This window comes from Ochotona princeps, chromosome 11, assembly GCF_030435755.1.
Source record: "Ochotona princeps isolate mOchPri1 chromosome 11, mOchPri1.hap1, whole genome shotgun sequence".
Taxonomy (NCBI): Eukaryota; Metazoa; Chordata; class Mammalia; order Lagomorpha; family Ochotonidae; genus Ochotona; species Ochotona princeps.
Genome location: NC_080842.1, coordinates 43,891,683 through 43,919,411, shown reverse-complemented (window position 1 = coordinate 43,919,411; position 27,729 = coordinate 43,891,683). Strand labels below are relative to the sequence as shown.

General features: G+C 42.8%; 1 protein-coding gene across 2 annotated transcripts in view; it reads right to left on the bottom strand.

The window, feature by feature from the left end:
- Positions 1–27,729, bottom strand: part of TEC (tec protein tyrosine kinase) — a 105,597-nt gene that overhangs the window by 4,385 nt on the left and 73,483 nt on the right. For both annotated transcript variants that reach the window (XM_004579115.2, XM_058670133.1), the window contains exons 3-15: positions 27,603–27,707; positions 20,806–20,887; positions 19,680–19,808; positions 17,567–17,607; positions 16,088–16,263; positions 15,239–15,304; positions 14,135–14,189; positions 12,365–12,444; positions 11,090–11,223; positions 8,255–8,329; positions 7,028–7,199; positions 6,724–6,940; positions 4,132–4,196 (exon numbers count right to left, since the gene is read on the bottom strand). In XM_004579115.2, coding sequence (XP_004579172.1) covers positions 4,132–4,196; positions 6,724–6,940; positions 7,028–7,199; positions 8,255–8,329; positions 11,090–11,223; positions 12,365–12,444; positions 14,135–14,189; positions 15,239–15,304; positions 16,088–16,263; positions 17,567–17,607; positions 19,680–19,808; positions 20,806–20,887; positions 27,603–27,707 — 1,397 coding nt within the window. The remainder of the gene's footprint in view (positions 1–4,131; positions 4,197–6,723; positions 6,941–7,027; positions 7,200–8,254; positions 8,330–11,089; positions 11,224–12,364; positions 12,445–14,134; positions 14,190–15,238; positions 15,305–16,087; positions 16,264–17,566; positions 17,608–19,679; positions 19,809–20,805; positions 20,888–27,602; positions 27,708–27,729) is intronic.

Below are 27,729 nucleotides of genomic sequence, written 5' to 3'. Positions count from 1 at the left end.
GCTGTGCAGCCCCCATCACAGTGTCTGAGCCTCAGTTTTGCAGGGTAAAAGCACCTGCAGTCAACATGTGAACCAAGGAGTGAGGCTGCATCTTGCTATACCATAGCAAGATGATAGCTACTGATATTTGAATTTCAGATCATTATCAGGTGTTACAATATTTGTTTTTTCAATAATTTCAAAATATAGAGCACATTGTTGGGTTCACAGGCAATACAAAAGCAGGTCTGGGGGCAGGGGATAGGTATTGATTAGGCTCAGCAGTTAGTACACAATTGGAACACTCATATTGCACATCAGAGTGCCTGGGCTCATGTTCCAGCTCTCCTCCCTATTCCAGCTTCTGAGAAGCGTTGGCTCAGGCCTGTGCAAGAGACCCAGACTGGGTTGCTGGATCTTGACATCTTGGCTGGGTCTGGCCCTATCTTTGCTGTTGCAATTATTTGGGGAGTTAGCCAGTAGATAGACAATACATCTCTCTCTTTCTCTCTCCAGGTCTCAAAATCAAATAAGGCAAACAAATAAAACTTAAAACTTGAAAAAAATAACAGGTAAGGGGTACATGGCCAGGCCACTGTCTTCAGAGCACTGCTCTAGCACTTAAATCTATCCTCAAGCCATATGTTCCTCCCTCCCCTGAACACAAGGTACCTGTGGGCAGGGACTCAGATGTCTTGCTCTCTTGGTTCAGCCTAACACTAAGCCTTGTAGACAGTAGACACTTGATTTCTAATATATAAATGGATGAACATAGGAAGAGCCAGAAGGAGAGAAAGAACAAACTAAATGGGAAGATGCTTCATGGGAGATGAAATAAAATATTCTTTAGGGACAAGTGTTTGGTCTGGTGGCTATGATACTGGTTAGGATGCCCAGGTCCCACAACAGAGTATCATGGGTCAGTCCCTGCTCTGGCTCTTGATTCCAGTGGCCTACTAATGTGGATCCTGGTAGGCAGCCATGATGGCTCTAACAATTGGATCCCTGCACTGATATATGAAACGCTGACTGCGTTTCCAGCTCCTGGCTTCAGCCCTCCTAGCCATGGTAAGTATTTAGAATGAATCAATGGACGGGAAACACTCTGACTCTCTAGTTCTTTCTCTCCTCTCTTTCTCTCTCTGGATCTCTAGCTCTCTGTCACTGGTATGACTAATTTTTTAAAGATAAGTATATTTTGATCCAGCACAGGTATGTACAGCTGAGCACGCTGGCTCCCTGGGGGGAGGGAAGCTAAGCGGGCCTCCAGGACAACCCAATCCTGGAGGTTAGGTTTTTTGACCCGCACAGGTTCCTGTAGCTGGACCATGTCACTCTACTCCTTCCACCCCCAGAAGGGCCAATAATCCACTGGTGTGTGTGAGAGCTGCCACTGGGAGGAGGCTCAATGGAGGAGCTTGGGAAACTCCTTTGTTGGGACGCAGACCCTGTAGGTGAGTGCAAGAAGCAAGGCAAGGAGCAGCCTAGACCATGACAGGTTACAGTACCTGCTGGCATACATGTGGGTCAGGTCTGGGGACAGATCAGACTGGGCCAGTACATAACACCCACTGGCAGATTTGAGATCCAGGGCAGGAGGAGCCAGATCAGGCCGCAATACCAGCCAGTTCACACTAGGACTGAGACGGCAATGAGGCTGGGCTGAGATAGGCAGCAACACCCAATAGCAGGAACTGAAATAGGGGGCAGACTAGACTAGGTCAAATGGCGTACTAAAACTGCGGACACTGAGGTGAGGCGAATTGTCAGCCTGGGCCCAGCTGGGGCTGGGTACGTGAATCTCAGGGATGGGGGATCTGACAGGGCTCAGGTAGCTTGTTTCAGGTTCTGGGGACCACCTGTGTGGTGGGGGATGGGTTCCTGAGCCCTGAGGACAGGGGAACCAGTGGGGTATGGGTCGCTTGGCCCAGATCCTGGGGCTTGCCTTCTAGGTGGGTGTTGGTTTCATGAGCACCAGGGGTTGGGGATATGGCGGGGCTAGGTCTCCTGACCCGGGTCCAACTAGGTAAGTGCTGGGTTCGTGAGCCCCAGGGGTGGGGCATTCAGTGAGGCTCAGGTCACATGGTCTTGGGCCTGGGGCCTACCTGCAAGGTGGGTGCTGGGTTTATCAGCCCTAGGGGAGAGGGATCCAGTGATGCTTGGGAACACCTGGCCCAGGTACTTGGATTTGCCTGCAAGAACATGTCCTATTTAATGAAAAAGGTGGAGCAATGGACACAGACCCTGTTGTAAAAGGAGAATATGGCAGCACATTTGGTGCTGTAGCAGAAGGAGAACAGAACAAACTGGACAATTACCCCAAACAAACAATGACAGCAAAACATCTCAGTGAATGGAGCCAATGGACATTGGGAGTGTGGCATCATCTTCTGATTGGTGAAGTCGGCAACATTTCAGAACTATCCACACCACTTGGACAGAACCCCTGGAATGTGTACACACTGAGTCTCTGGGTTGATATGGGGTGGTGGTTCCTCATCCCTGGGTCCTGGGACGTGTGGAAAGTCATGTGTGGTTTTCCTCTTTGTCTCCCCCCTCCCCAGGAACAAGAAGAAACAGCAAATTTGGAAGCAATAAGTTCATCTGATTTTCCCTAAACCTTGATCCTTCTCACCCTGATCAACCATAAAATCATTATATAAAAATAAAATTTTAAAAAATTTAAAGATAAGTTTATTTTGATTCAAATGTCACTTTTTATATCTAGGCAAAGCTTTTCATAATATGCATTTTCTTTCTAACAAGTTCTTTTTTAAAGATTTATTTATTTTTATTGGAAAGGTGGATATACAGAGAGGAGGAGACACAGAGAGGAAGCTTCCATGTGATGATTCACTCCCCAAGCGGCCACAATGACTGGAGCTGGGCCAATTCAAAGCCAAGGGCCGGGAGCTCTTCCAGGTCTCCCACACGGGTGCAGGGTCCCAAAGCCCTGGGCTGTTCTCGACTGCCTTCCCAGGCCACAAGCAGGGAGCTGGATGGGAAGCGGAGCCGCCGGGATTAGAACCGATGCCCATATGGGATCCCGGGGTGCTCAAGGTGACGACTTTAACTGCTAGGCTACCGTGCGGAGCCCAAAAAGGTTTTTTTCTTTGGAAAGGCAGATTTACAGAGAAAGATCTTCCATCGCTGGTTCATTCCCCAATTGGCTGCAAGAGCTGGAGCTAATCTAAAGCTAGGAGCCTGGAGCTTCTTCCAGGTCTCCCATGTAGATGCAGGGTCTCAAGTACTTGGCCCATCCTCTACTGCTTTCCCAGGTCACAAGCAGAGAGGTGGATGGGAATTGGAGCAGCTGGGACATGATCCAGTACCCAAGTAAGATGGTAGTGCTTGCATGTACCATGCCAGCCACCATGCTAGCCCTATAATATGAATTTTTTATGAACTGCTTGAAGCCCTCTCATATATGTGTGTGTTACAATTTTTTGTACTGAATGTATTATTTTTAAAATATTTATTTATTTGTCCAAAGCACAGAGTGACACAGGAAAAAAAAGAGAGACAAGAAGAGAGAGTTTCCATTTGCTGGTTTACTTCCCAAATGGTCTCAACAACAAGGGCTAGGTCAGGCGGAAGCCAGAATTAGTATCTTCCTTGTCCCACATGGGTGGCAAGAGCCCAAGCACTTGGGCCATCTTCCACTATGTTCCCAGGCTCATCAGCATGGAGCTGGATCAGAAGTAGAGCAGCCAGGACTCAAACCAGTACCCAGGAATTGCCACACTGCAGGTGATAACTTACCCAGCTACAACACAATGCCAGCCCCCAAATTTGTTTCAGTTCCATTATTTTTTCAAATATTTTGAACTTTTCTGAAACTTATTAAACTTTTTAATGGTCTTTTCTAATATTGTGTTAACATTAGATAGATTCAAGGAATAAAGAACATCACCATAAAAGGAGTTTCTGCGAAAACAAGATTCTGGAAATCTAATTTGCAGAGACAAAATACTGTGCTTAACAGGCTATACTGCCACCTAGTGGAGCAAATTACTAGATAATATTACATATAAATTCTCAGAACTTTTAACAGTATTTCCCATCTGCATCATCAGGGAGGATTATTCTCACACTTATTAATTCTACAAAACAACACAATCATCACCTAAAGCTACACATACTCAGTCATACCTGGCCATTCCAAAATCCGACACTTTGACAACTCCCGCCTCATTCACTAGACAATTTCTCGCAGCCTGGAAAACATGATGGCATATAAGTTTAAAAGTTAAACAATAAAAGCAGAAATATACAAGTTCTGTTTTTATTAAATTTATTATAACTCAGTCATCATGTACAGAAAGTGGAAACTTCCTTAGAAGTTGCCTTTATTCCTTCCCGCCCCCAACACAGAAGTGTTTCCCACATACTTGAAAGAATGGGCTAGAGACAAGTCAGAAAGGCCTGTTTGCAAACGGACTTACTAAATGGAATCATTATACCTACAGTCCTATCTACACGTGGCCTAATAGGAAAGTGAACCCATTTTGCCCCTCCAGTCCTATTTTAATTAAACTATGTGATTTTTGTGCTATAGGGACATCTGTTGATATCCTCCATCCAAGTTCTCATCAATTGAGCTTAGTAACCCATAACCATCAAAGAAATGGGTGACCAATCTCCCCCAATGCCTTTGTTCAGTGACTGTTCAATCTCACCCACTAACAATGAAAAGAAAAGCTACATGTAAACATAGTTTGCTTTCTCGTTTATGTTTCCAGTACATGATCATACGGTATACTAAACTGGTCAATTGTGGATTTTTAAACTTAGATTTTCTTGCGATTCTTCAAGACTATAAAATTCAAGAAAAATAGTTTGATAAAAAGCCATAGTATTTCTCAGAAGGAAAACATATTTTTAATATCATAAAGCATGAGCCAAGCTTACTTCCCAACTATTCACAAGCTTATTTTCGATGTTATAGTAATACCACTTACAAGAGGTCCTTCCCTACTGAGTGTTAACATTTATTTCTTAAACAGCCTCCACCTTCCTGAAAAATACTCCACAAGGCCTTGACTCAACAGGACTACCCAAGCCCCTCAGGAGATATGAATCTTCCCTTAAGGGGTAACACAAACTTATTATCAATATTATATCAAAAACTGCTTTCACTAAGACATGTTCTGTTTGGACAGGTGCAGTCTGCCATAGTCATGTCCACTTTCAACTTTTAGCAGCTTTCAAAGTACAAAAAAGAAGATTGTGCCTAGCTCTTGAGTTTCAGCATTCTTTGTCATTACTGACTGCAGTGCTGGCAAGAACGGCTGTTACACATAGCAGGTGTTTTACCAACCCACTGCCCAACCGCACAATGGGATCTTTACAAGAGTCCTTTGAGCAAAACAATGTTACACCCAAAATTCACAGACATGGAAACAGAGTGTCAGCAAGACTGTAACTGCCACAAAACACATACAGGAAATCAAGTGTTCTATCCCCAAATCCTCAAATCCCTGACATGCTTTAGCTAGAGATGACGGCAGCACAGCAGTTACAGTACAGAATCTAGAGCCAAACTCCCTGTGTTCAAATCCTGGCTCTACAACTTACCTGACCACTGGTCAGTTATTTCATACTATTTGCAGAAACGCAGTATCGATTTTTTAGTTATTTTTATATTCATGAAATATCTGTTATAGCCATGTCTAATAATTGTGATCTTTAAATTAAAAACAAAAAGAAAAATAAAAAAGGTTTTCCTGTTACTCTAAAACACAGGCATCCAGGCTTGATCACAAGAAAGCAACTCAAATACGAGGAAAGTCCCAGAGGTTCTGGTGAAAGAACTATCTTTGAGGTTCAATAGAATAGACTCATTTGTGAAGAAAAACAAAGGAAAGAATGGAGCACAAAGGAAGAGTAGAAAGAGAAAAAAAGATGTTTTTCATCACAATAAATTAGAGCCAGTAACAGACTTCCTGTCCTGGGATGCTCAGAAGTTAACATGAGTCTTCCTCTTTCCCCTGTGATTTGAGAGAAAGAATGAACCAAAACAATTTCTTTTACAGGTTTTGTTTATAGCGTGTGAGGTGAAAAAGAGCTTGGGATTCAGTCAGAAGGTCAAAGCCAACATTAATTTCCCTATGCATTACAGTAAGCAACCATTTCATGCCCTAAACTAACTTTCTTCTCCAGGGGACAGTGTCGAAATAAAATCTGCTGCCTCACGAGGTTCTTTCAGGTATCAAACAACCACCAATGGTGGAAAATTTGGAGACTTGAACTACATAAATCATTATATTTAATAAAGACCTTTCCATTAAGATAATGGAGCAAATAAAATTTACATAGCTTAAAAAGAATGGTAGGTAACAGCCCTTTGGCTCACAGATAAACAGTTGCATGGCATGCTGGCATCCCATATGGGCATCTGTTCAAGTCCCAGCTACTCCACTTCTGATCCAGCATCTTGCTAAGGTGCCTGGGAAGCAGTGAAAGGTGGCCCAAATGCTTAGGGCTCTGCATCCATATGGGAGACCTTGTTGAAGCTCTGGGCTCCCAGCGTTGGCCTGGCTTCTATGAGTATCTGAAGAGTTAACTATAGGATGGAATATTTCTCTCTCTTTCTGTATCTCCCTCTTTCCTATAACTAAATAAATCTTCAAAAAATGGTAAAACACATTTAAGAACAAGCATTGGGCATTATGCCCCATTGTGTCTTTTCTCCAGCAAATGGGCATGTCTGCGCAGTGGGCAGGTGGGGAGGGTCATGCTCACCAGGTCTCTGTGGATGAAGCTGTTTCTCTCCAGGTACTCCATGCCTTCACACACATCCTGACACATGCTCAGCAGCACATCTCTGCTGAAATGCCCTTGTCTCTGCCGGAGAAAATTCAGAAGGCAGCCCCGCTCCATGAACTCGGTGACAATGTAGATGGGTTTCTGCTGGGTGCATACGCCGTAAAGCTGAACTAACTTTGGGTGTGTCAATTTCCTGAGAAGGAAGTCACAGGTGCATATGGGTACCAAAGAACATAAATCCCCGGGGGTGTGGGCCAGCAAGGGGCTGGGAGTAACTCACATCATCACTTTGGCTTCTTCTATAAAGTCCTCCTCACACATGGCGCCCTCCCTTATAGCTTTGATGGCTACTTTGTACTGGGCACGCCACTTGCCAAGCCTCACCACTCCAAACAGTCCACTGCCCAACTCCCTCATGAAGGTCAGCTCTGAGGGGTTAATCTCCCACTTCTCTGGAAGACAGTGGAGGATAAATGTTAACATCTAAACCAAGAATGGAGCATGAATGAGCACAGAAAAGTCAAACCAAGGTCAAGCTCCAAGGTACGGGATAACATTGCAATTGTGACTGAGAATACACCACCTACATGGGAACTGCAGACACTTACCCCCCTTTGAGGAGGCCACAGCCCCTCTAGACTGTCACCATGCTAGCAAAGTGAACTGAAGAAGGCAGGAAAACACTGCCAAAGACACTAATTCCACTAGAGCTGAAGCTCAGTGCTTTGAAGAAAAAGCAAATACTTCTTTATTCACTATTCTTCTTCCTGGGATTTTTCTTTTTCTTTTATTTTTCAATTCGGAGCTAGAAAGAACTGAGCCTGAGCAAAGTGCATCTGGCTGGAGGTTTCTCTGCTCTTCCACCCTTACATTCTTGGGAGTAACAACAAAGCCTGTGATAACCACTTTCCCTGTCAGATGACAATGCTTATCTTTCCCTGATAGAACATTTCTTACTCAATTTTCAATAATGTTGAAAATACAAAATATTTAAAAACCCATACTATAAAATCTATAAAATCATTTCCACTGTGCAGCATTCTATATATCTAAATTTGTCTGGGTGATCATATACATATATACATATAAATAAATTATATGTCTCTGTATAGGTATATATATATATATATATATATATATATATATATATATATATATATATATATAACTTTTAGGTATAAAAGCAGAGACCTATACAAATCTTTCATCCGCAGGTTTATTTCTCAAATGCCCAATAGGACCAGGGTTGGGTCAGGCAGAAGTCAAGAGCCCAGAATTCACTCCGGGTATCCAACATGGATGGCAGGGATCAAGGGACCTGTGCCACCTCCTGCTCTCTCCTGGGATTTACATTAGCAGAAAGTTGTAAGCAAGAGTAGAGCTAGGATTTGAATCCAGGCACTTTGATTATGGGATGTGAGCATCTAATCATTAACTAAACATCTGCCCCTGAAAATGGATTCTTCCCCAGGAAAATCAGCCCATGTGATGACAACATGACGCTTACCATAGCTGAAACCTGCAGTGGTTGGAGCATTCTTCCCCTTGGTACTAACTGGGTATCGCAGCCTGGTGACAAGTCCTAGAAATCAAAGGCGGTATTGCAGTTGAACTCCTTCTTTGATCATTCAGTACAAACACTAAACCACAAATTCACAAAATGTGTTTGTTTATTGATCTACTTTTCACCTTCTGTGTGCACAGACAACATTGTCATATATGCTTTGACTCATTCAACATTTTGTTTTACATACTATCAGGAGCCTTGCTAGCTTCTGCCCTTTTCAAATACTTTAAAGGATACAAAAGGATTTTCCTACATGAGATCTGAACTATGAAAGAGACTTATAATTATCAGGCTGCTAAATCCAATGTGATTTACCTGACATAACTCAATGTTAGTACTCTAATAATTTCTTAAATTTACTTAAAAGACAGAGAGTGAGGCACACAAAGAGATCTCCCATCTGCTCATCCACTTCCCAAATGCCTACAAGAGCTAGAGCTGGCAGGCTGAAGCCAGAAGCCAGAAACTCAATCTGGGTCTCACCTCGGGTGGCAGAGACCCAACTACTTGAGCCACCACCTGCAGCCCATCACAAGAAATGGGAATCAGAAGTGGAATAGGACACAGGCCTTCAAAGCAGCGCCTTAACTGCTGTGTCAAATATCCACCTCAAGGTTAGCAATCATATCGCAAACATTAAGCTCACAACACTAACAGTGCATATTTAAATTCTTGAAAATGAGTCAAGTGCGTCAAACATTTTAAGTAGGTTGCTTGTTATACTGAATAAGAAATGGGGGGGGTGTGCCTCTTCTACCCATGGCCCTCTGCGTTCCCTTTATTGCAACATGTTTCAGAGTAATTTTAAATAATTATGTGCCTCTCTGTTTACCCAAGATAAAAGGTCTTGGAGAATCAGTATCAATCAAGTCCATCACAGTCTTCCCAAAACCTGGGCTAGCTCTTGGATACAGTAGGTACTGAATACATGCTTAAGGAATGAAGTAAGATAGTGGTAAAGAGTAAAAATTATACACAAGAAGGAAAAAAATAGAGGAATGCGAATGCCACAGAATAAAACGGAATAAGAGATTTGAAGAGCTAGCCATGTGGTGCATTGGGTTATGCCGTCACCCAGAACACCAATGTTTTGGATTCATTACTCCACTTCAAATCTATTTGTCTACTGATGAGCCTGGAAAGCAGCAGATGGTGGTTCAAGTACAAAGATGTGCCACTCAAATGAGAAAACAGGATGGAGCTCCCTGCTCCTGGCTTTCAACTGGCCCAGACCCAGCTGTTTTGGCCACTAGAGGGCGAATGAGCACATGGAAAAGCTCTTTATAAAATAAATAAAATAAAATGGTATTTGAAAAAGTTCTTCAGGATATAAAACGAAATAGATTAGTTTCTCAAATGCCCAATACAAAATTTGTATTATCAGAGAATGCATTCCTAAGTAAAAACCCAATAGAAATGAAACAATTTTGCCAAAACATGTACCCAACTGTTCACGGCAGCATTATTTATAAGGGCCAAAATGTGGAAACAATCCAGATTTCACAAACTAATGAGTGATAAGTAAAACTGGGAAACAAAATTCATATAATGGATTCATATAATGGGTTATAAATTGAAATGGATAGCTTATCCAACTGGCTGTCTGAATTTAAACTTCTTAACTGCCCCAAGAACTCTTTTTCTTGGACATATTTACACTTATTCCAAGTACACAAACCAACATCTAACGACATATTCAGTAAGTCCATTATGGCAGAAAAAAATTGGGGGGGTGTCATTTACGTTGTTCAGAATCCATAGTGATAATGTCCAGCATTGTCTCCCTAGATCATTGGGTGTAGAGTTTGTACCTACCCAGGCTGTGTCTTGGTTTCCATCAGCAGCTGAACCTGACTTTCTAACACAACAGGCAGATGTGAAGGTAACTCTAAGGACTTGTCAATATATTGGCTTGAATCCCCTTCTTACCACTTGGCTTTATTATGCTGAGGTTGAAACTGGCATCCACTTAAAGTAGAATCTCAGGATGCTAGCTGAGAACCTAATAATTCCACAATATTTTCCAAGTCATGCGTAGTGACTGAGCAACAGGGAGAAGTTATTACACAATTACTAAGTGTCAAGCCTTCTGTATTTTGTATATCACCTGATTATTTTGATAAACTTGGGATGAAGGTTAAAAACAGGGGAGAGATTCATGGAATACTTATACATCTGCACCATGGATCAACATTAAAATCATTACACTGACTCAAAGAAACCAGCCCAAACAGTCCACATACTGTGACTTCATTTCCATGAAATGTCCAGAACAGGCAAATCTTCAGAGACAGAAATTAGATTAGTGGTTGTCTAGGGCTGGAGGGTGGAAAGGAAACAGAGGGAAACTGCCAACGGGTATAAGATTTCTTTTGGAGATGACGACAATGTTCTTACAATTAGATTATGGTGATAGCTGGCCAAGCTCTGAAAACGTACTAGAAACTACCAAATTTTAGATTTCAAATGAGTGACCTTTATCGAATGTAAACTACATATGGAAGCCAACATAACATAGTACTTAAATTCTGCCTTGTCTGGTAGTTCCTGTGACCACTCTGAAATGGACATACATTGAACTTTAGTTCTGTACTAAAGACAGATAACACAGAAATGTATGAAACTTGGCATTTTTAGTTTTCCTTTGTACATAGTCCTTCCTTAATATGCAATGATTTTAAGTCAGTCACATTCCACAGCTAACTAGGTACAGAACAAAGCTGCTCAAGGAAGAATGCATTGGATATGAGCAAGCATGTTTTCAGGCTCACTTACCTGCTGCATTGTGCTTATGATATTCAATAATCTCAGGAATTGAACCAAAAGCATGTTTTTCTGCTAGGTAATACTTCTTTGGAGATGTGGCTGTTTCCTTTATATGATAATGCCTGAAACCTGATGAACCTTCTCTATAACAAAAATCAGAATGTGTTAGAATTAAGTTGGTATAATACTACTGAACACTTAATACCTTCTCTACAGAGCAACCACAAGCTCCTTTGACATGGTTCATTCTACTCACAGCACAAACTTCACTTTTCCCCAAGTTCTTTTTAGCTTCATCTTCCACATTAACATGTGGAAGTTTTGAAAGTGGTCACTGATAACATATTTGACCCCTAACAGAATATTTGCCAACCCCATTAAAAAACCATGAAAAAACAAAATAGCTGATGTCTGCCATTGCTGTTGTCTACACTGTTGGCAGATATTTGCAAATGTATAAAACACTTACACCTCTAAAAGAAAATAAATTAGGCTTATGAATGTACATATTCCTCCACAACCTCCCTTTAAGATATCTTCCTAGGACACCCAGCACTTTGGCTCAACTGGCTAATCCTCCATCTCCAAGAGCCAGCATCCCTATGGGCACCAGTTCATGACCAAGTTGCTCCACTTCCCATCCTTACTTGGAGGTAATTTGGAACAGCATTTCTGAATAACTCAGGTGTTTCTTGGCTGGACCCCCCCACATACACACACCCCTCCTCTGGCACAGCATTTATTCACCTACCACCATACTTGCCTGTAACTCACTAAGCTATTAAAGGGCAGGGTCTGTGCCCATTTCACTCACTGCTGTAGCCTTGTGCTCAGCTCAGTGCACAATAATGTGCTGGACTTTTCTACAGCTCCCACAACCATTCTTAGCAAACATACCACTGTGTGCTGCATAATGACATTTCGATGAAACCTGCATAAGCAACAGTGTCTTGTAGTTATATTACCTAGTGATGCTGTAGCAGCTTAGTTTATGCAAGCAATCCATGATGTTTGCAAAATAACAAAACTACCCAATACAGTTCTTAGACTATATGGGGTCTTTAAATACTGTGCAACTCTATACAGAAAACTACTGAGAAAATTGCTGAAACTCTAAAGACAAAAAAACATATAAACTTTTAGAAACCAAGTTTAGGCTTTATGCCTTAATATTAAAACTAGAGATAATTTTTTTGAAAATCAGAATACAGAAAACAAAATAAGAATTCATCCCCCCCCCCAAAAAATGTCTAAATCAAAAAACAAAAAGAGTAGATTACTTACCCTCCAAATTTCGTATAGAGAGACACTGTGTACAAGCCTGGTTGACTGGAGTCCCTTACCATAAAACCACCTTCTTTATCCTAAAATCCAAGTTGAGAAAATATTTTTACTACGATTACCAATAACAATGTCCCAGAGAAGATTCAAGAACTCACAATTTTATGATTTCTACTCTTTCCCCAGAAAATCTATTTTGCAGAAACACAGCTTACCACTAGGGCTCTTTGCTCCCCCCTCCCCACAACCACATAACCTTATACTTTACTTCATGCTACTGAGCTGAGACCAGCAAAAACAAAGCACATAGACTTTCCCACCACTACAAAATATCTCACATGCTACTGCGAGGCGTTTCAATCCAATAGTCTCTCAGTGACTGTCTAGAACCCATAGGTAAGATTCTGCAATTCTCAAACATTTTGAACATGTGAGAAAATGGTTATTGAAAAACATTTCTAGAATCAGTGCTGTAGTTCAGCACGTTAGGCTGCCACCTGCAACACTGGCACCCACATGAGTTTAAGGCCAGCTGCTACACTTTGGATGCAGCTCCCTGCTGATGCACCTGAGAAAGCAGCAGAAAATAGTTCAAATGCTTGAGCCCTTGAACCTGACCCAGCCCTTGCTACTGCGGGTATTTGGGAAGTCAATCAGCAGATGGAAGATCACTCCATATCTCTGCCTTTCACATGAATAAATAAATAAATGTTTTCTTTAAAAGGAGAGAAAAGAAAAAAGTTTTTTCTGAATGACTGGGTTTTATATCATGCTTTCTTTTATATTTGCTCTAAGCTTTGAATCCTGGTTCAATTTCATTTATATTCATATAGCCTTTTTGTGTAAATATCTCAGTGTTCTTTATAAGAGTGTACTTACAAATCCTTAATTCCCCGATGTCAAAGTTAAATGTCATTTTTGACAAAAGCGATGGACATCCAAGTAATGTAAGCAAAGAAAATTCAAAGCCAGAATAAAAAGGAGACTATGTTTGGAAATTGGATCTTTACCAAGGTGTCTACGTTAGAACCAGATAATTAATGTTGTCCCTAATCCAGTAAGACTGTTGTCCCCATAAAAGAATTTGGGGGGGGCGCAGCACTGTAGATTAGTAGCAAAAGTTACTACCGCCTGCAATGTCAGAATCCCAAATCGATGCTGGTTAATGTCACAGCTGCTGCACTTCCAGTTTAGCTTCTGGTTAATGTGTTGGACCTCTGAAATCCATGTGGGAGACCCAGATGGAGCCCCTGCCTCCTGGTTTGGCCTGGCACAGCCCCAGGATGCTGTGGCCATTTGGGGAGTAAACCAGTGGATGGAAACATATCTATGTATCTCTACTTCCCTTTCTGTAATTCTTTCAAAAATTTCCTTTTAAAAAAGTCAGCAAGATGCAGAATTGGATATAGAGACAGAAATGCCAAGAGGGAAGATGATGTTCATGATCCTGCCATCTGCAGGCTGGGGTCAGAGGTCTAGGAGTGATGACTCTAAGCCCTGAGAAGGAACCCCTGCCAGTCCCTAGATTCTGACCATCTCACCCTGAAAGCATGAGTGGGCAGAGTTCCACTGCTCAGGCCACTAGTGCCATTTGCGGCACTTTGCTCTTGAGTAAACTGACACAATGGCCTTCAATTTTAAATATTTATACAAAGCTAAGCCTGTACCTGCATTACAGTATGTCCCAAAAGCAGAGGTCTATGGCACCGCTTACCAGGGAGTCACTAAAACTAACCTGTACTGAAATGAATCACACAAAACAAGCACACTTACCTCACTTCTGAGGAGTTGTTCTGCCTTGCTCCTGTTCATATTTCGACAGTACCATCTGAACAGAATAAACACATTTAAGGCTTCAGGCTTTTAAAAACTGCTTTTATTCCTAGTAGAATTCATAAGGTAATATAATTCAATGATAATAAATATCATAAATAAGACTTCATTTCTAATTTCAATAAAGAACAACTGGTTAACTTTGATATATACAATTCTTGAGGTTTTTATCCATATTTTTATGAAATTATATACTCACATTATTGTTTTATTTAAGTAGAATCAAATCACATCTGCTATATCATAACCTAGGTTTGTCATATGATAGACATTTATAAAAATCAATATAGCTCTATGTCTTACAGCACAGATGTGCCATAACTAATTTAAGCTACCCCTCATCATTCAACAGAATGATGAATGATAATAAAATCTAGCATTTAATGATCATAAAATCATAATCAGAATTTTTATTCTATTGACTCAAGCATGCAGGAAATGGCACTTTATTGACTTTAATTCAATTTTGAAATCCATGCACGACTTTTTCATGGCGTAATTTTTCCAGACTTTCTGAAGACTCCTCACACACATGAATTTCAAAAATCTTTCATCAGCATAGATTGTCTTTTAGTTTTATTTTCTATGAACTTTTTGATATCACATTGTACTAACTCATACTATATTTTAAGTGAAAATAAGATTTAAACAATATAGACAGCACAATTCTATCTTCACATAAACAGTACAAAGATGGAAAGAAAATTTACCAATGTCATGTCTATACAGACCAACTCATTTATAAGAAATATTAACATTATCTCACGTTATCAAGCAAAGTTGTGATCTTCTTAAAATCAATTCAATGTTATCTACATGTTTACACACAATCACACACAGTATCTTCAGAAAAATGACTCCTAGAGACCAACTCCTACAATTTTTTCTTATGCTAGATACCTCAATAAAGAATATATTGGTACTACTTTCCAAAAATAATGAATGCTTAAACTTTAAACATTAAATTTCACAATGCTTCACATCATTAGGAAAATGAAAACAATTTCTAGGTTTTCACATTCACAAAATAAAACATTTACTTACTCATATTGATCTAAATTATTTGATTTCTTTCCTGTTACATAATTACTTGGGATATATCCTTCACTCCTAGAAATTAAAAAAAAATACTCTAGCAAACATAAATTACTGAGAGATTATTAAAAGAAAAGAAGATTACTGATTTCTAGGATAACTAAGGCATATTGTCTAGCTTATAAGAAACATTACCTGACTCCTGTTAACATATCTGTATTATCTAACATTATACAAATTCTTTTATATTTGATCCTCACAAAAATTCTAAGGTAGCCATGCATCATAGTACCAATTTTCTCATAAGGAAATCAAGGCTTACGCAAATGAATGTAGTTTCTCAAGGTTCCCGAGGCAGCAAGCAACAGGGTCAGAGCTTGCCCTCTGGACTTGTGAAGTGAACGGTCAGTGCTCTTCTCAATGTTTCATAATACTTCTCCAGAACTCACAATCACTTTGGATGTTTGAAGTAAAGAAACTTTAAAGTGATGGATTGAAAACATCACCAAGTCTAGTACCTCCAAGTCCTTGCAGAAATGGTTCACTAAGGACTGTCCCTGACTTGTGCATGATACTTACTAAAGAGGGGACAAAATTCCCTTCACAGTCAAAATGATCTAATTAAAAATACAATGAATGAGAAAGAGACCAGCATCAGCTATTGTAATTCGGAAAGAATAAATGTGATCAGCTCACATTTGTCTAGTGACCATTTAAAAATGCAAAATAATACTGTGTTCTTCCAGTTTTGGCCAACTGAACCAGCCTGGTCACGTGGTAGTTATACCTCTTCCTCTTTCCACCCAGCAAACACCCACTCCCAACCTGCTGTATGTCTCACGGAGAGGGAATACTGACCCATATTTATCTCTTGCTCTCCACCAATGAACATCATTCTTTTCTAAGATGATATACTCTTGGCCTCTCTCTAATCGCAGATCATGTGCTTCTGTTGCTTGGAAGTCATACATTGCCACAACTATTTCCTCACCATTATCTTCTTCTTCAGGAGGAATTGGTGGGGGAGGCCTTCGCTAAACCAAGGAGATAACATTTGAAAGTTTAGTGTCCTGTTTGAAAGTGCTCACACAGTAGAACAGTGAAGGATTCTTCTCACATTACTGGAGAAGAAACTTGCAGTCTAACAGAAGTTGCCTAATGTGGCGGACCCTCCAATGCTGGAGATGCTGATCCTACTCTCCTGGGGTCAGCACACAGGGGAAGAGCAAAGACTGTTTTTAAACATGAAAAGGGATTTATTCAGTGTCAGAGGAAAGACAAGGGGAAGATATGACTAGAGACCAGGAAGACTAAAGAAGAGCCAACGTCCAACTGGCCTTCAGCAGGGGAAAGGGCTCCCATCAAGTCTCTACCCAAAGGAACTTATACTGTGTTATGCCAACAATGAGCAAAGTACATGCTTGAAACCTGCCATGTTTGTGCTTATTTTTTTTTAATTTTTAATGTTGTTTACATAGTTGACAAGGATATAAGCTCATAAGGACCACTGTTCTTGTGAAGCAGAGTATTACAATACCCATTTTACAACTGAGGTAACAGTGCCTTAAGTAACTCATTGTTACAGATCAGATTCTGACCAGGTCCACGGGGCAGGCTTCCTCCACCATACTCACTTGTCAAAGGCACATCACCAACATATGGAAGTCACTCCTTTGTCACAGCACTGTCTTACGACTGAAACATTCCTTTAAAAGTTCCATAGCTCTCACAAAGTTCCATCCATTGGTTCACTCCCCTAATGGTCACAACAGTTATGCCAGACCAAAGCCAGGGGCTTGGAACTCCATCCAGGTTTCTCAAATGAGTGACAGTGGCCCAAGTGCTTGCATTCCTCTGCTTTAACAGGCTTATTACCAGAGAGCTAGACTGGGACTAGAACTGGGGCTTAAAAGGGATGCCTGTGCACCGCAGGCAGCAGCATAAGTTGCTGTGTTACAACTCTGGTCCCTAAAATGCATATTATTTTTAAAATGCATGAATGTAAAGATTTTAAAATATCAAAATAAACTTCTTGTAATTCCACCTCCCAGAAACTTTCTGAAGTATCCTCATACATGCAAAATGCTGGATGATAACAAGATCCCCAATGATAAAATTTGATACAATTGATACTATCTGACACCAAGAAAAAGCCAAACAAGCCAGAGTACTTCTGCTTCTGAAATGATCCTGAAGGAAAAGTTATATGAACAAATGTACTCAATAAACTACAAAAGCTTCCTAGACTAATAGGCTTTCAGGCTTGAATTACTAAACTTACACACCTGCAGACTTGAAACGTAAAGACCAAATACCCACAAGTTAGAGGCCACCTACCTTCTTCGTTTCTGGTGCTGGAGGTAGTGCTTTTTTTATACCTGCAAATGCCAACAGTAAAAATGGATCACAATGTTATCTACCACTGACAACAGTGTGCTGGTAGTTGGAAGAAAAAGTGAGAATCAGCACTTAGATAAGAAATTAATGCTGACTCTGGTTGCATGTTGCTGTTATCACTGTTGTGGAACAGAATTAAAAACTGCTTTCACAGCTGATTGTATTTCTGAACCGACTGACTATAAATGCCATGATGACTGGGACCCCACCATACTCTTCATATCCCTTCCACTACATAAACTATGAACAATGCTTTTTTAGTCAAACAATAAATTGAAATTAACAAGGCAGTCTGTCCCTTCCTCTACTTCCTAGTTTTAACTGGCTCAGAGCTCCCCAGGTAAACATGGAATTTCCCAGCTAGGTGTGGGCAAGGAACCAAATTCTGATCAAAGGCCTCTATGTACAAATTGATACATCATTTTTATTTTTTTCAAATTTATTTTATTTTTAAATGCCCACAACATTCGAGCCTGAGCCAGACTGCTGACTCCCAAGGTTTGCATTAGCACGCCGTGGGATAGGAAGCAGAGATGGGACTGGACCACAGGCACTCTGTCGCCATAACACCTGCCCAGTGCTTCCAGGGACATATCTTGACCTTAAAGGACCTATGGTTTCCTTCTCTGTTTCTGCTGCCCAGAAGAGAAAGAGTACAAAAACTGGGCCAATCCCAAGAACTACCTTAAAGACTATTCCTACCACCACATGTGACTAGATTGCTACATGAGACTGAAATAAAATTTTCTCTGTAGTTGAGGTCATAGTAATTTCAAGGTCTTTTTTTTTAAATTTATTTATTTTTATTACAAAGTCAGATATACAGAGAGGAGAGACAGAGAGCAAGATCTTCGGTCCGATGATTCACTCCCCAAGTGAGCGCAACGGTTGGTGCTGCGCCAATCCGAAGCCGGGAACCAGGAACCTCCTCCAGGTCTCCCACACAGGTGCAGGGTCCCAAAGCTTTGGGCCGTCCTCGACTGCTTTCCCAGGCCATAAGCAGGGAGCTGGATAGGAAGTGGAGCTGCCAGGATTAGAACCAGCACCCATATGGGATCCCGGGGCGTGTGCAAGGCGAGGATTTTAGCCGCTAGGCCACACCGCCGGGCCCTCTAAGCTTCTTCTTAAAGCAAGCAAGAGTGTGCACAGTAACTAATGTGAAACCTTATGAAATCAAAATGCTAACAATAGTCTTGCAACTGTGAGCCTGTCTCTTCGATGTGCCAAATTAGTATCAAGACATCCAAAAGATTCAGGAGGCTGCACCCCATAGAACTGAGGGCTGAACAGACTGACAGGGTCATCTGATCTGGCCTTTTGCACAGAGCAGCATCCCTGCCAAAAAACAGCTCTGCCCACAACAGGAAGCTTGGCCAGCCCTGACTGGCAGGGTGTAGCACCTCACATGGCCCCAGCAGAAAGAGAAGTATAGCACACCCAATTATTCTGAGCAGCATCTTACAGTATGCACAAACTGAGTGCGTGTTAGCTCATAACTAATGGCCTTTCGTTTCCAGTAGGTTGAAGGGTCTTTAGTGTCAGTATTAGCCCTAGACATTTTGATTCTTCTGAATAGTGACATGGCAGTCTCATCATGACAGTTCATCATTCTGTCAGCTGTGGAGCCACTTGTAAAATTTCTATCACCAAGCTGCATGAGAACAAAAACAGCCCTACTCAGATGCACTGCTCAATGATGTCTCTAGCTACATGGCTGGGAAGTTTATCATTAAGAAAGCAAAAAACTAGTGAAGAAACCCTGCTGACAGAGCCACACTGAGCTCATGTTGGGGGAATTGATTCCTTTTGAATAGGCTTCAATATTGTCATTTTAAAAGCTCCCCAAAACAGACCTTTTGATTCCATGAGTAGGTCCCACTGCTAACCAAATATCATTATTCTTATAAGACATACCTATTAAAAAAAAAAAGACATACCTATTGTATGTTTTCATCATGCTAGAGAATGAGGTAATTAACAGAAACCACTTCGTGTTCTCATCATACCAATAACAAAGTCATTCTAAGAACAATTATAGAAGACAAGCACTTACTGCTTTCAAAAAGATTGTATTTTTCACATCCAGGAGCTAGCTTTTCCGTCTGTCTGCAACACTGATAACTTCCATCTGCCCAGAACTTGGGATGATATTTAATCATAATATTATTGTTGTTCTTTATTTCTGGAATTCACAGATAGAGTCATGATTAGAGATCACACAATGCTGTAACACTGTACATCATTATTTAATCCTTGGATATCATGTTCATCATAAGAATACTTCAACATCATAAGGCTATGCACTAAGAAAGGCCAAAAGGTTCTCTCACTTCCTTTTTCGGGTGAAACACCCTTCCTCAGCAGAAGTGACTGCTGCTACATCAGGAAGGGTTTATGCAAAAGTTGTTCCACCAGCATTTTATCTGTAGGAAAAGTAATAGGATTGCACAGGAATAATCACACATTTAAACCTCGGGTATATGTCATTCAACCTATACCAAAAGTAGACAACCCAGGCAATTTCTTAGAAAATACAGAATTGTGCTAACAGGTGTTACTGCCTTCATCTGTATTACAGATTTAGTGGAAGCAGGCTTTTCTTAAAAATATTTACATGCAACTAGCAAGAATCTGATTTTATTGTATCATTTTTAAGGTATTTATTTATTCTGGAAGTCAAAGTTACAGAGAGAGGAAGAGGCAAAGAGATAGAGATCTTCCATTGCTTCATTCCCCAGATGGCTGCCATAGCCAGTGCTGGGCCAGACTGAAGAAAGAAGCAGGAGCTAGAAGGTTCCTCCATGTCTCCACCTGGGCAGCAGGGTCCCAAACACTGGCCATTGTCTGCTGCTTTTCCCAGGCCATTAACATGGCCATTAACATGGTGCTGGACTGGAAGTGGAGGAGCCTAGACTTAAATGGAATCCATAGGATGCTGGTGTTGGTGGCAGCCTTACCAATTACACCACAATGTTGGCCCCAAGAAGCACATTTTAAACAGGGAAGGTAGCTCCAGCACATATTGGTATCATAGTCACAGAATGTTCTTGGGGAAAGTCAGTGTAGGTTAGGAAATTGTACATTCAAGAATCATATTAGCTTTATTTCTGCTTTAGTGATGATAATGTTGTCTTTTAAAATTATGGAGAGGTTAATTCTGTCATTTACGTGAGTTTTACCTTCTTTTAATTTCTTCACCCACTTGTCCCGGCTATGTGCACTAGGTGCAAAAATATAAAGTGTGTTCACATCATGGACAACCTACAATAATATGAAATAAGAACTTGGTGAGAAACATTTAGACACAACATTTTCTGTCCAGCCAAGAACCCTGAGTACCACAGTTTTCGAGATGGGATCTAAAGAACATAAACACCTTTTTTATAAGATTTAATTATTTTCATCTAAGAGGCAGATTCACACAGAAAGAAGAAAAGATAGAAATTCTATCTGCTGGTTCACTTCCCAAATGGCTGCAATAACCAAGCTGAGCTGACTTAAAGCCAGTGAGCCAGGAGCCTCTTCCAGGTCTCCCACATGCACGCAGGCAGGGGCCCAGGACCTTACCTGTATTTCTCCTAGAATCTGCCCTCCCAGACTCCAGGAAATCTGACTTATTCTCAAGCCTCACCTTCTGTCAGTACCATGAGTTTATAATTTAGTTAAATCTTGTTAAAGTTTAACTAATTAACACTTTAAGAACTAATACAAACCCAAAGGCTTAATACATAGTTAACTTGAGACATTTGTTTCTCCAGTAGGTTTCTAGAAAATCCCATCCTAAACCCCAAAATTAGCATGGATTTTTACATCTCCAGTAGTCTAGAAGACTGGAAGAGAGATGTGCAGGCCAGTGGCCATCCCTCAACAAACCCTAGGTCACTCCATGTAGGCTCCTTTGTGTAACATCCAACTGGAGAACTCCCACAGCAGGGTGGATCTAGCAAGCCCAGTTTCTCTTGTGCCATGAGTCACTCTCCATGGCACAGGTTGTCGGGCAGGGAAGAACTCTGCAAACCTTTCAAGTGCAGAAGCCATTTCAACTAGGAGGAAGTCTCCCTAACAACTGCAATTCTCTCTCCTATTTTTACTTTAATTCACCTATTCAACAGACTTTCTTGTTTGAGAGATGGAAAGAAGCACAAACACAGAGAAAGAGAGAGAATCCCAAATGTTAGTCCCCAACAGTCAGCAAAAGTCAAAGCTGGGCCAGGCCAAAGCCAGAAACTAGGAACTCAATCCAGGTTTCCATGGGAGTGTCAGGGACCCAAGTGCTCAAAGCATCCACGTGCTACCTCCCAGGTCTGTATTAGCAGGAAAGTTGAGTCAGAGCAGGGAGACAGGGGTAAATCTAGCATTCCAATGTGACATGCAGGCATCTTAACCACTGGGCCAAATGCTCACTCCTCTGCAGACTTCTAATTATAGGGCGGTGTATGAGAAGCAGCATAGATCTTATCAGAGGTGGGAAACCTTTTTCCTGCCAAGCAACTCCTGGATATTTATAACACCATCTGCAGACCACACAAAATGACCAACTTAAAAATCAGGCCTGCTAAGGCCAGCATTGTGGTATGCTGAGTTAAGTCACTGCCTATAGTGCCGACACCCAGAATGGGCACCAGTTCTAGTCCCAGCGGCTTTATTTCTGATCTAGCTTCCTGCTAATATGCCTCAGAAAGCAGCAGAGGATGGTACAAGTGCTTTGGGCCCTGCAACCATGTAGGAGACCTGGTTGAAGTTCCTGACTCTTTTTTTTTTTTTTTTTACAATTTATTTATTTTTATTGGAAAAGCAGATATACAGAGAGGAAAAGAGACAGAGAAGAAGATCTTCTATCCGATGATTCACTCCCCAAGTGACTGCAACAGCCAGTGCTGCGCCAATCCAAAGCCAGGAGCCTGGAGCTCTTCCAGGTCTCCCATGCGGATGCAGGGTCCCAAGGGTTTAAGCCGTCCTCGACTGCTTTCCCAGGTTACAAGCAGGGAGCTGGATGAGAAGCTGGGCTGCCTGGATTAGAACCGACACCCATATGGGATCCTGGCGTGTGCAAGGTGAGGACTTTAGCCACCAGGTCACTGCGCCAGGCCCAGAAGTTCCTGGTTTCTAGCTTCAGCCTGGCCCATTTCCTGGCTGTTGTGGGAATTTGGGGAGTGAACCAGCCAAGATCTCTTTATCTTTCTCTCTCTCCTTTCTCTCCCACATGAGTACAGGGTCTCCAGGCTTTCAGCCATCCTCTACTGCTTTCCCAGACTACAAGCAGGGAAGCTGAGCAGCCGGGACACAAACCAGGACCCATATGGGATCCTGTTACATGCAAGGCAAGAATTTAGCCACTGAGCCTTGATGCTGGGCCCATTTTCTTCTATTTTCATCATTTTTTTGTATAACTAATCCAAAGCCTGCAAGGTAGATGAGGGATGGGAGGAAGGAAATGCTTTGCGGTCCTTTCTCCTTTCATACTGCTGCTCTGTAATAAAGAATAATCCAGATACCATTTTAAAACTTGGATATTTCAGTCATGTTGGTGGGCAGAGACCAGGTACGTCTGCTCAGAGGTGAAAGTGTCTGAATCTCCCAGCCTCATAGCTGTAGCTTGGGGAATCCGCACTAGGCCAGGCTTCCTACTTAGGATCCTAGCTCCCCATCCACCACTGCCAAATGGTGGGCAAATCCTGAGTTTGCGGGCAGCTAGAGTACCAATGGTGCCAGTCTTTACCCACTGGCTGCCCAACAACAAGCTCTGGGATCTTAGGGGTGTGGAATTTCTACCTAGGGAAGTCCACGGATAAGGCCATTGTACATGTAGGTGAGGAATGAATCCTGAAGGACGCGCAACAGCAAGGCCACAGTACTTGCAGGTAAGCAAGGTGACGGAGACCTGGTGGTTTGGAGGGGAAAGACCAGAAGATCTGTATGGCTCAGACTGATACACCAGCCCATAGGGGAGTCCTAGTTGGGCTTGTTGTTAGCATGAATTATTGATGACACCAGTTGATGAGAAAGCTAGAGCTGGGGGCCTATCTAGCAGGGCTAGATCCCAGTACCTGACTGAATGTCAGAACAGGGGATGGGTCACATTAGGCAGGGCCATGACACTAACCAGCACATGAGAGAATCATGTCCAAGGGTAGATTATATGAAGGATATATGGGCCGAACCCTGTGGAAATACAAGTCCCACGGGTTAGCTCAAGAGCTGGGGTACTGATTGGCTAAGTTAAGTGTGACCATGGAACGTGCCAAGACTACAGGTACAGGGACTGAGAATAGTACGGGCAGATCCAGGCTACAGCACCCATCTGAGCATTCTAAAACAGGGTGTGGAGCGGGCCAGCCTACAACATTCACCAGCTCATACAAGGCCAATATGAGGGGCAGGCTATGCCAGGCAAGGACCTAGCACCCACTGGCATGCGTGAGATTTGGATCTGGAAGTGGGTTGAGTGAGGGAACGTGGGCAACTCCCCTGGTGCGTTATAGCTTTTGCTGACGAGCACATGGTTCAGGCCTGGGGGTTGGAGAGGCTGGGCAAGGTAGCCCCAGCTGTTGGCAAATGTGTGGGTTAATGTTGGAAGGGGGTGGACTGGGCAGGGCCAAGCAAACCTTAGCCCACCAGCAAATACAAAAGCCAGGATGGAACGCAGGTCATGCCAGGCTAGGCTGTCACACCTACTTGTTTGCATGAGCCAGGGATAGGAGCAGGGATGGTTGCAGCACCCGCCAGTGAGAGTGAGAGTTAGGGACTAGGGGTCAGGTCAGGGACTGGAGCTCAGGCCAGGCCAGGAAACAGCATCCAAAAGCAAAGGCCAAGACAGGGGAGGGACTATGCCAAGCTGGATTGGAACAAGCCTGGTTGGGGAATAAAGGGGGCGCCATCGCCGGGTTGTGGTTTCCACTGGTGAGCTCGAGGGCCAGAGTACAGGCTGTGGTTTGGTCTGGACATGGTGGCAGTGTCCCTTGGCACAAGTGTGGACTGAGTCTTGCGTGTGTCACACTGAGCTAGACACCAGCACCCACTGCTGCTTGTGAGAACCAGAGTAGGTGTAAGACAGGCTGGCCTAGGTCTCTGCCCCTGCTGAGTTATGTATGAGTGGTGTCTGGATGTGGACCAGGGTTGGCTGGGCTGCAACACCCACAGTAAGAACTGGAATGGAGGACGGCCAGTCAGGAAAGGTTATTGTTATTGCTAGGACAGGCAGTAGACTAAGTAGGGCTGGCCCATGGAACCACCCGTGTGTGCGAGATCTGGGATTGGGAGAGGTTCTGATGGAGGACCTTGGGAAACTCTTCTGTCAGGACACAGTCCCTGCAGGTGAATGCAAGAACCATGATAGGGTTCAGTCTGGAGCAGGCCAGGTAATGATATCCACCAGCGTACACTTGGCACAGGTTGGGGGCCAGGCTGGGCCAGTTCATATCACCCGCTGGTGAATCTGAGCACCAGACTGAACTGTGGGTCAGGCCAGGTTGTGCTGTAATACCAGCCAGTTTATATTAGGGCTGGGACTGGGGGCTGTCTGGACTGGGCTAGGCTGTAGCCCCCACCAGCTGGAATTGTGGGTGGGCTGGGTAGGACAGACTAGCACCCACTGGCAAATGCTGAGGTGAGGCAGTCCATGCCAGACTGGGCTGCAGCACCCAACCAGCACAGGTAAGACCTAGGGAAGGAGGGAGCAAACCTGGTGGAGGGGGAGCTGCATGGGTCTTGCTGGCTAGACCAACACTCCCTCTAGAGAGCATGAGAGTTGGAATGGGGACAAACCAGACCGGGCAGGGCTACAACACTTGTTGGCCTCATGTGAGCTGGATCAAGGGGAAAGCCAGGCAGGGTTGACTGTTCCTACTGGTACATGCATAAGCCAGAGTGGGTCAGGGCTGGTTGGGTTTTGCTGCAGCATCAGCTGACAGATGCTAGCATGGGGCCAAATTCTGTCAAGCTAAACTGTAGAACCACCTGGAGAGTGCAAGATCCAGGAGTGGGAGTGGGCCCAGTAGGGAAACAGTGGGCACCTCCCTCTTGGGTTACCACTCCGATTGGCAAGCTTGAGAACCAGGACTGGGGCAGGCATGGCTAGACAGAGAATGGCACCTGCCAGCATGTGTATGGGTTGTATAGTGAAGTTGGTTGGGCTGAACGAGGCTTCAATACCCATTGACATGTGTGAGAGCTGAACGGAATGTGCGACAGACTGGACTAGTCTACTGGACATACTGGCAAGCATGGGAACCAGGGCAAGGGGATGGGCCTGGTGGGGGTTATTGCAGGTTGCTCTGACTAGGCTGCAGCTCCCACTGAGGGCCAAGTATGTGACCCAGCAATTGCAACCACCAGCATGTGCGTAAGCTGATTGAGGGGACAGACTGTACCAGTCCCTGTATTGGCAAGCACACACAAGAATCAGGTCTGGGATCACCTCAGATGAAGTTTCTTTGGGAATCCCCCCAACTGAATCACTGGACTCAGAACCCCAACCATGGACAGAATTGCAGGTTTCATGGTCTGACTGGAGTGCATGTGTCAGAGCTGTGCCTCCTCAGGGACTTAGACGGAGCAGTGGACAGCATATCTGGATGCTGATGAGGGATATGGCAGTACACTGGCGTCTGCAGGGGACACCTGGTACTATAACAGAGAATGGAGGACAGAACAAATTCAGCAACTACCCCAGCCATGTTTTGGCAGTGAATATCTAAAGTGACCTGTGTCAATCAGAGGATTCTGGAGGGATTTCATCATGCTTGGAGTGGCAAGATCGGCAGTAATTCAGAACTATCAAAACCTCTTGGGCAGGACCCTCAGAGCATGCCCCACACTGGAGACCCTGAGGTGGTGTCAGGTGGATGTCCTCCATCCCAGGGTACTGAGGCACTTGGGAGGCTGGCTGTGGTTTCACTCCTTATCTCCCTCCTTCCTCCAGATACAGGAAGGAAAAAAAGAGAATGTGGAAATAATGGTCTCACCATTCTGTAGCCCTTGACCCTAACCACCTTAATCAACTGCATAAAAATCATCAAAAATAAAAATAATTATTGGTAAAAAAAACTTGAATATCTTAGCTGATAGCTTCCAGCCTATCTTAATTCCCTAAACTGGTACACAATTATTTCAAATATGATGGATGATTTTATGGTAGCAGTGAAAAAAAAAACCAGAAAACACATAGAAGCACTATGTTGAAAAATATTTTTGCAACTTTCCCCTCAGGATGTGATGAGGCCACAGCCAGGAGAGTAAAAGAGGACTTTCACTTGGGGATGCTCACCACTCCAAAAAAAGTGCAAAAATGTCTTCTACCAGAGAGAGGCTGATGTGCTGCTTGAGAGGGTCCCTGTGCTGCCTGAGCTGTCACAGCATGGGCGCACCTGCTACAGATGCACACTGGCCCAGATGCCACACTTAACCTCAGCAAGACCATCTCAACATGTGCTCTTTAAATTCACAAAGCGCCACCACATAACTCATAACACTTGGGAGGCTCAATTCCGTTAGTCATTAATGAGAATAATATGATTTGACCCACTGTACTTTGCAAGATTATCCTGGGGTTGGAATGGAGATATGGAATAGCAGGCTAGCCCTTTAAAAAGTACAGTTGAATCGATAGATACTGGTTAATATCTTTTCCATCACAAGGAGCCTTTTTAATCTCATTTCTGCTTGACAGTAACTCACCAGTGCATTCGGTCTCAGCCTCTACTGCTAGCTTTAACTGTTCTCTGATAAATATGAGTAGCAGTAAAAAGAATTTGGTGTTGAGAAACTCAGGACTGTGAGCAGAGTCTAAATAGATCGAAACAAGAACTAGCCAGTGTTTCAATTGATACTCAAGAAGTTTATCGAAAACACGCAATTATTAAAAGTGGCAAATGAACCCAAAAATCAGTCACCAGAGGGTGACAGGAAAGTGTAATGTTGAATAGCAAATATGACTGAAAGCCCAGCACTGCACTGTTGCGAAAGCACGCCTGCTCACCTGGAATGGATATTTATTTTGACAAGGAATGACAGCATCATCATTCTTCACTATTTCCACACATTTGATTTTGGAAATATCAATAAATCCTTTTCTGTATTTTTTCTGTTAAAAGAAAAAGAGGGGA